Raw genomic sequence first — 9,777 nt, 5'->3', positions numbered from 1 at the left:
TACAGTTTGATATATCTGTATTAGGTCACTAGGAAAACTAGAAAAAGCCTAAGCCTTTGCAAAATGGTTTTTGGTTTGTATTTTTAAAAAGGTGGTTGCCAAAGGAACTCATGTTATTTTCCTGTAAAATTATGAAGTGAACCACTATTGATATATAAGAATATGCAATAAATACAATTTAATCAAGGGTACAAATAGACTGTGTCAAAAAGGGGAGAACCTGTTTTGTTATCTTCTCTCAAATATTGTCACATATATTTTAGGATTATTGCATAAACCCAGAAAAGACATAGAGGACAAGGGAATTAAAAATAGGTGATACTTTATTGTCAAAAATAGACAAACTTTCATTTCCTTTAATAGGAATATTAATTTAAAATTCTCCATAAGTCATCACCATTTTGTGAGCATAAAAGACAATGACATCTGTTAGTGAAGAAAGGACAACAGTTCTACATTGGAGCCGCAGAAACCTTGTTCAGAGAATCTCAGTGACCTTTAGAGCCCTAAAAACAGTAATACACATACAAGCCATGGTTGAATTATCCTGGCCCAGGCCTACAAAGTCCTATAAAATCCTTCCAAACATTCTAAGAGTTCAATTTGTTAGACCACTTGCTGATTTGAATAGTGAAATTTTAGGTCACTTACAGAATCATAACAGCATACCTGCTTTTGAGTAACAGCAGAATGAAGCCCTGGCGTCAGGTATGTCAAGTGGAGCTAATAGCTTAGGCCAGAGAATCAAGGAATCTCCTTACCAATGACCAAAAACAAGGCTTTGCTGAATACTGTAGTGAGGCCACATTCTCCCATTAACATAGAAATAAATTACTAATGATCTAGCTAAATTGGATAAAGCCCTTATCGTTCCCTCGGGACAGGTATCCAGTTGAAAAGTTGGGTCTGTGCACTGGTTATCTACACCACAATTTCCACAATCTACACGATTCTTCAGCCTGTACTATAAAGCAGCTTTCCACACAGGCCCTTCTTTATAGTAAAAGTGGCTACGTGCCGTTATTACCTTCTAAGATTTGGGTTCAGTTCCCAGGAGAGGCTGGGGATAATGCTGACTTGGGATGGTTCATCTGAGATTAAGTGTATATAATGGCGAAAAGAGGGTAGATTATCAAATGAATGAGAAAGGAACTATCTGAGAACTCTTTCCTATCCTACACACATTCACCATCCACCCAATGCAAGATTAATCAGCTACACACACAAAAATCAGTTTGACATTTTCCATCTGTCTAGTTTAAAGATAACATTCAGTACTTGAGAACTAGAAGAATTGAGCTTATATTGTACCATAAAGTTATTTAAAACAACACTGTGGGTACCACCAAAATGGCAGCACAAGCTTTTGCTACCTCTTTAAAAAAGAAAGGATGCAAATAAACAGTGAAGCAGCTCTTTTCTCCATGTGACATTTTTTATTCACTCTTGCGTGCAGTTAAGTTTTAATTAAGCTCATCCACTTCATTCTACCCCTCCAGGTTAAGAACCCGTTAAATTTGAATAGGGGCTGGAAATGGGTGGTATAGCCTTCTGGACATTTTGATGGGCTAATCATCATTAAGCATCTGTGACTGAAAGGATCTCTGAAAATATTTTGAAAGTTTTATGAAAATCAAACCTGGCAATTTGGTTTATGTGGTCTATTTAGCAAGACTATCTGGAAAAAGTGGGGTCAAATATAAAACTAAAGCTTATTGCTTCTTTTCCTTCCTCCATTTTGTAAAAAATGTGGAAAAGGTATACTTTTTTGGAACATTTATCAAAAGCCATGAGATCAGCCCTTTTTCTGGGGTTGTTGTGAAATACAGAAGGGAGATGAACTCAACTAGGGGTTCCATGGGGAGAGGAGGTGTGCAAACTGAAATGATTTTAATTGAGCAGCTTTGCAGTTTTATTACCTGGTCATAAAGAGGACCTTCTAAAATGTTTCCTTTTTAACACTCTTCAATGACTGTTGTTCCAATCAAGGAGTAAAGTTTTTTCTTAACAAGTCGAAATCCTGAGCTCAGGATCAGAGTTCGCCTGAGGCCAGATGAGAAGCGGCCTCGGCTGAAGAAAAAGTCTGTGAAGCTTGTCCAGGAGCAGTTCTCCTGCTTAAACACAAGTGTAAGCTCAAAAGTGGGAACCACGCTAGAATCATACACAATCCGGTCCAGCGTTTTACATACGTTTTCAATTTCCAAGGTCACATGCATAACACAACCTCGCAGGCCACAGGGCTCAGTGGAGGAAAGCCGCAGGACATCTTGAGCAATTCTCTGGGTCAGCTTCTCAGGAACAAGGACTTTGGAGCAACCAAGTTTGGTTTGCTTTGATTTGGACAGACAGTCCTCCAGCATTTTAATCAAATTCTGGCAAGTTGTCTCCTCAAATACCACCTCACTGAGGTTGGGTTCAGGAACAACATAATCCCAGTAGTCAAAATCTGTAGAAAATGGAAGGTTACGATGAAAAAAAAAGAAAAAAGAAAAATCTAGGAGCAGAAGCAGCAATACTGGTTACCTCTATCTACCATGTGTATCTGTTACAATTCGTGCGAGAGTTTATTAATCTATCTCACTGCTGTTATCAAGGGGTAAGTAATATGGCAAGTCCTGGAACCTCTCTGAGACCGAAAATACATCTGGAAATGATGGTTTTAATAAATGGGGTGGATAAGGTATAGATAGCCCTTTTCCTTTAAATTTATATGTATACACACACAGTCTTAAAGACTATGCATCAAAAATCTAGGTATTGTTATCCAAAATTAATAGTGATTTTATTTTTTGCTCCCTTACTTGCTTATAGGGGTTTTCTACTCTTGTTTCAAAGAGAACATGTATCACCTCTGGAATAAAAATGTTTTTTTTTCTTTATTAAGGGATGGCTACCTCCTAACTCAAAGATTATATGCATTTATTATTGTAAAGCACAGAAGTGTTCTATTGCTCTTTAGTGATGAACTTAAGATGAATGTGATGAGATATTAAATATTTATCAAATTTGTTTCTTTCTTTAACAGTCTTTGCTATAATGGCGTGTAATCCCAATTTTAGCTTCAACCTCTTTGATTAAAAATTGCTCCAGGAGAAGACCTTTGAGGATCATGAGGATATTTATAACTGGCTGGGTAGTTCTTAGCCAAGCAAAACAAAATAGTCCTAGGAAAACAAAATTAGATTTGCTCAAAGGAAAAGAGATAGCTCTGCATTTGGTCACCTACCTTCCAAATTAATCCTACACTGGCAGGATGCCACACCACAGTCAATCGAGCAGGGAAGCAGGCAGATGCCCTGTGGGCACTCCTCCCTAAGCCTACTTCACTTTCACTGGCTGCTGTGTTTTCCTCTCTCCCCATCAAGTGTTTACTTAGATCATTGTTATTTTTTTTATAACTAAATGAAATAAATGCACTCCAAATTATGAGGCTTCATATTTTACTGTTGTTCAAGGTAGAGAATTTTAGAGGTTTGGCTCTATAAAATTAGATCATCAACCACTTCAACATTCTAAATGAGGAAGACACAAAGATCTTGAGTAATTTGTGTATGCCCACACAGATCCTTAGTGGCCGAGCAGTGTGTTAACTTATAAACTGCTGTTTAAATTGCAAATGACAATATGTACAGCATCACTGCTGTTTTAAAGTTTCCTTTTGGCATTAGAAAAGGAATAATGAGTATATTCACAAATGGAATACTACTCAGCAATAAAAAGCAACACATACTGATAAAAGCAACATGGAAGGACCTCAACATCATGAGGCTGCAGGAAAGAAACCAGATACAAAATAGTAGAATTACATGATTGCATTTGTATGAAACTCTAGAGGCAAAACTAACCTACGATGACAAGAATCAGGTCAGTGTTTCCCTGGGTCACGGAAGGCAGTGGGGAATTGGACGTGTGGGAATTTGAGGGGAGCGAATGAGGGCAGTGGTCACAGGGGTGAATAGATTTGTTAAAGCACACATAACTGTACACTTGAAATTCACCACAACTTCACAGCCATGTAGGGAAAGGAACCTATATACCTTTAATCCCAAAGGGCCTACTAGCCCATTGCAATCCTGGGATATTTTATTTTTTGCTACTTTTGTTTCTCACCATCATGGAGAGATGTTAGAAAGTTTGGAAAGGAGTCTGTTCAGATGGATTATGAAGCACCTACATGAAGGAAGGCACACCCGCACACCCACCAATCCCGTCTATCCCGGAGATGTGACCTTCGGAGGGGTGAGAGGCGGAAAGCTGGGAAACTCACCATTTAGCAGGCTCCCCGGGTGGAAGCCACAGTCCAGCAACTCTGAAATGCTGGCCGGGTTTTTACTGCTTAAACTGCCAGTCGCAACCATGATCTACGGCTCTGTTTCCTCACCGGACGGAACGGCCTTTCCGGAGCGCTAGATAAAGGAGTCAAGGGCAGATTTGCAAAAGCAGGCGACTTGCAAAGGCTCCTCAAAATGTCTAGCATCCCCGGAGCGAACCAGCCGAAGCATTCATTTTCCAAAGGGGAGGAACCGGCCTCTGCAACTCAAGGTTACAAAGCCCTGGGCGCGGAGACGCCAACTACAGCCATAACCTGAAACTAGTTCGGAAGTTAGCAAAACTTGCCGCCGACTTGCCCTGCGGAACTCACCTCCGAGCCCGGAGTCGAGGAATCCTCAGTACCTGCTCCCTCCACCCAGGCGGACGCCTACTCACCTGCCGGGAGGTCGCTGGGGACGACTCGTTCGCGGAAAAGCTGCGGGATAAACCGAGGCAGGCGCTCTCCTCACAAGCCTGCCTCTCACACTCAGCGACCCTCAGACTGCGGCAGCGCTCGGCCCTCGGTTCACACTCAGCACAGGCAACAGCGGCTCCGAAGACCCACATCATCGCGGGGTCGCCGAGCCCTTTATAGGCCCAACTTCCTCGCCCGGCCTGGGACCGCCCACTTTACACAGCCCATCCCCGGCCCGCGCCCCGCCCCGGGGTCCGGTCGCCCTTCAACCCTGTTTCTTCCAGAGGCCCAAGGGGAGCTGCTGGAAGTGCGGTTACGTTTGCCCTAGGGTTGACACCTGCTGTTTTCTGGGTTGGCCACGGGTCACCGTGACCGCAATTCCGGGTGAGCGCCTCTCCCAAAACTGACCACTCCCCTCTGCTACCAATCCTACATTCTTCGGCGACGCCTCCCCGTGCGCGCACGCACGTTGCTGGTGCCCGAGTTTAGACTGTCCGAAGCAGCGGGAAACTTTCTATCCTTTGTCTGGTACCATGACCTGAGGCTTTTCTTTGTCATGCTGAACACTTTGCTTAAATCTGTTTCGATATTCAGTTAGCATCATTTATGCACTTAGTTCCTAACCACGTTAACTCTGCATCCCATCCCAGGGGTTCTAGATCCTCCTCTCCAGCACGCGGTCAGATCAGATCAGATCTCGCCTGCCTTTTCTTCTTCAGAGGCCCTCCAGCATTTTAGTCAGGGTCTTCATCGCCCACTGCGCTCCCAGCGCCCTTCTTGCTGCCTCATCTGTGACTAATGCATTTTCTCCGCGAGATGGGTGATCCTGGTACTCTCCTCATTAGGCCTGGCTCCAGAGCGCCGGGAGCTTGAATGAAAGGGAGTTTGCCCAGAAACTAAGCAAAACCATTAGTGGGATTGTTGTAGCTGCTTCCTCCACCCGCCCTATGGCTGGGAGCAATTGTTCCCAGAAGCAGAAGTTCCTGGCTGAGTCCTGTTAGCGGGAGGAATTTGGCCCCGGTGGGTGCTGAAGGGGCCTGGGGCAGTCGGTATAGAGTTTTACATCCTGCTGGGCATAATCCCTGTGAGGCTTGACACGCAGCCCTGAACCTGGAGAGCCAACATGCTCGCACAGACCACAAGCAAAAAGCCAAACGTTATGTTTGCTTCCAAAGTTACCAAGTCACCCAGTGCTAAGCCAATTGTGACTAATAGGAGATGGTCTGTTCAGAGTGGGCACTCCTCAAGTCCGCGGTGGGTCGGAAGAGGAAAGGAGGGGATGCCCAGAGCAGAAGACTTTCTTTTACAAGTAGGAAGGAGGTTCTAAGTGTGGGCAAGGATCTGTAGGTTAGAGCCTGGAAAAAACAGTTTCAGCTGTCCACGCTGAAAACTCCAAGTAAGAAAAACAACAACAGAAGGGGTAAGGAGTGTGCGATAAGCAGATCAGTGGGAGGGCATTCGGAGGCAGAGCAGCAGAAATGAAAGCCAGCTTGACAGTCCATTTTTAACTCCACTCAAGCAGCTGCACTGCCTGAAGGTCGGGAGCCAAAGAAGGAGATGCTGATAGGCTGCTCTTTGAAAGCAGATTTCCACTTCTATTTAACAGAGAAATGGATAATAAGCAAGCTCACTTAAGCTGATTGAAAAGCAGTTTCAGAGGCCCTTGGTCAGGTCCCCCGTGGCAGCCGCCTTGGCCCTGGGTGGGTGGGTGTTGGGGGCGGAGGAGCAGGCCACACAGCCTCCTTTCCCTATCTGGGAGGGGAGTGAGGTTGCTTCTTACCTGCCCCCAAGGAGAGTTATTAGGATTAAAAGAATGTGTGGTCTGAACCTACACCAGTGAAGTAGTTACCCATTTCAATTTCCTTAAGGTATTTAGGTCTAATTTATAAACTAAGTACTCCCAAAGGACCAGAAAGATTATTGGAAGTTCTAGAAAGAAGTAGTTACTCTTGGCTCACCTGACTAACTGAAATTTTGCAAAGCCCTTGGGGATATTATTGCAGAAAATAATTTGGCTATGTATGAAAGACTTTGAATAATATCATTCCTTTTGGCTGAATGAGCCTTCCTCTTGGGAATTACAGGATATAGGAATGATTAACGTAGCACACATACCTGGGATAATTAGTGGTGACTGTCCTGTTTCAAATCTTCTTAAAGGGTAAAAAGTCTATTCTACCACCAGTTTACATCTTGTGGGATTAAATAAATGAGCCGATTTTTAAAAATGAAGAATAGTACAGGATTAGGAAAGACTAAGTGCCATAATAGTCTTATCATAATAGTCTTATCTTAAGACACACTTAGTCTATTAGATTTTTAAATGTGACACGGTTAATTATTTATATCTGAAATTTCATCACATTGGTGTACCTCAGGGTTTATCAAGTGCAGTGATGCAGTCCTCACATTGCTGTTTTCTGATATCCTAATTTTGTAGGGAAAATAGTGTGAGGGTGCTTACTAGAAATAACAGTTGTACATGAAGAGAAAATCTAATTGGTTAAGTAATTTGACTGACTTTCATACACCAATGTATTATTCCAAAGTACCAAAATTATAAACAACTTTAACTAAGTATGCTTCTCTCTTTCTCCGGTATAAGCCATTGTTCCTGAGCTCTTACTAATACATTTACATTCAGTGCATTGTTTATTTCATTTCATAAACTATGACACCAGAGGAAAAATGACTGGGTTTCTTACTTTGTACAGTGGATGTAGAGAGGATTTATAGGACTTGGAAGGTGATCCGTACAACCTCCAACGTTCCTTAGCAAGTTCATAAGGTTACTGTGAGGATTAAAAGAGAAACTTGTATAATTAATGCTGAATATTACCATTTATGTATTTAATTTTAAAAAATTAAGGTATGATTGATATACACTCTTATAAAGGTTTCACATGAAAAAACAATGTGGTTACTACATTTACCCATATTATCAAGTCCCCACCCATACCCCAATGTAGTCACTGTCCATCAGTGTAGTAAGATGCCACAGATCCACTATTTGCCTTCTCTGTGCTACACTTTTTTTCCCTGTGATCCCCCACACCATGTGTACTAAACATAATACCCCTCAATTCCCTTCTCCCTCCCTCCCCACTTGCCCTCCCACACTCCTCCCCTTTGGTAACCACTAGCTCATTCTTGGAGTCTCTGAGTCTGCTGCTATTTTGTTCCTTCAGTTTTGCTTCATTGTTATACTCTACAAATGAGGGAAATCATTTGGCATTTGTCTTTCTCCGCCTGGCTTATTTTACTGAGCATAATGTCATCCAGCTCCATCCATGTTGTTGCAAATGGTAGGATTTGTTTCTTTCTTATGGCTGAATAGTATTCCATTGTGTATATGTACCACATTTTCTTTATCCATTCATCTACTGATGGACACTTAGGTTGCTTCCATATCTTGGCTATTGTGAATATTACCTTTTTTTATAAACAAATCTGAGATCTTTAGATGCACAGTCTCTGGTTCTCCCTGGTTATGCTAAATTTGTAAATGTAGTACTTCCATGAATTCTTAGAACAAAGCCTAGTACATAGCAAGTGCTTAATAAGTGATAGTTATTATTTCATTTATTATTGCTTTGAGGTTGTAGGTCTCTGTTCAATACAATAAGCACTAATGGGGTTAAAAGGGGTTGGAGAAGTGTTGTTAAAGTAGAACAAAATCTATGGTCTTTCCTGTTTGTAGGAAATCTGGAAAATATTTGAAACTGATTGGGAAAGCCATATTTTTATAATTTGTGCATAACTGTATGGGAGAATAGGAAGCCGATCTCCCAATGACAGAAAAGGAAATAATGTGTGGGTAAAAAGTTGCCTTGGTGTGAAATACAGAACTATAGGTATTAACTTTCCTTTATTAATCTAGAAAATAGCTTTCTGGGAAAAAAAATAAATTTATATGCATTTGAAGCCCTTGACTATAGAACCACTCAGTTGTTTCAAGATGTGTGTGACTCTCTGTCAACATTCTGGATGAGATATGTTGTCACTATTTTTGTTTCTGAAGATGCTCAAACCAATTAAATTTCCATTTGATGATTAAGTATGCCATATAAGTTGTTCTATAGAATGATAAAGATTTTACATTAAGTAAGGTAACATGGAGACTTATTTAGTATAAGACAAAAAAGGTCCAATATAAAATAATATGTAACACCTGCCACTGAAAGATGAGAGAAACTTCCAGTAACAGAAGGTATTGACTTCCTAAATTCAGGCAGAGAAGTAGTTACCATAGTGACTTCCCTCTTAAAACAGTTGTGTGATTTTCTTCTCTTCACAAACAATACTATGTATTAGGTCCTTTTAAATAAAGAAAGCTGATATGTTTAATTAAACAGTCTCTGTTTTTCCTTAATTATGCAAAGATTTCTATCAGGTGCCCATGTAAGAGAATGTCAGCCAGCAATGTGATGTAGGCCTTTGACATAAGGACATACCTTAAAACCTTTGCAGGTCCCAAATTTGAGAATACTATCATGACAAACCATTTTCTGGAATACTTAATGTGCATGAAGATAAGAAGAGGAAAATAAAGCTATGAATTCATATAGGTGCTGTTCCTTCATTGTTTCCCCTCCCTGGGCCAGCCAAGTGTTCAATTCTGGTGGACAAGATTTGCATAGTTTTTGTCATTCTCATTTGTGTTCAATAAAAATTACACATTGTTTCATAACATAAATCTGTGATATTGCAAAGGAAGAGAATGAAATCCAAGAATGCCCATGTGTGGACTAGATAGAGGATTCTGTAGAGCAGTCTTTAGAATTGGGCTGATGCCCATTCTGCAGATGTAAAGCACATTAAGGTTAAAAAGCTTCACGAAGTTACAGAGATAAACTCTTTTTTTTTTTTAGTCTTAATGGTGTAGTAATTAGATGTATGGACTGTGTAGCCCACTTCCTATGTTTGTAGCCTAGCAATGACATTAATTAGCTGTATAAACCTCAGTAAGGAACTTAACATTTCTGTGTTGCCATTTCTACCTTTACAATGGGAATTGTAATAACCTTACCTCATGGAGGGCTGTTGTAGGG

The 9,777-nt window shown here is 41.1% G+C and overlaps 1 protein-coding gene across 1 annotated transcript; it reads right to left on the bottom strand.

The window, feature by feature from the left end:
• Nucleotides 1-305: 305 nt before the first annotated feature.
• DDIT4L (DNA damage inducible transcript 4 like) lies at nt 306-5,116 on the bottom strand. The gene is made up of 3 exons (XM_017677538.3): nt 4,708-5,116; nt 4,268-4,406; nt 306-2,446 (listed from the first exon to the last, which is right to left on the bottom strand). Exons 2-3 carry the CDS (start codon nt 4,356-4,358, stop codon nt 1,956-1,958), a joined length of 582 nt encoding a protein of 193 aa, XP_017533027.1. The 5' UTR covers nt 4,359-4,406; nt 4,708-5,116; the 3' UTR covers nt 306-1,955.
• Nucleotides 5,117-9,777: the final 4,661 nt, after the last annotated feature.

The sequence above is a fragment of the Manis javanica genome, chromosome 5, assembly GCF_040802235.1.
Source record: "Manis javanica isolate MJ-LG chromosome 5, MJ_LKY, whole genome shotgun sequence".
In the NCBI taxonomy this organism is placed as follows: Eukaryota; Metazoa; Chordata; class Mammalia; order Pholidota; family Manidae; genus Manis; species Manis javanica.
This window is presented reverse-complemented; position numbering and strand designations above follow the sequence as displayed.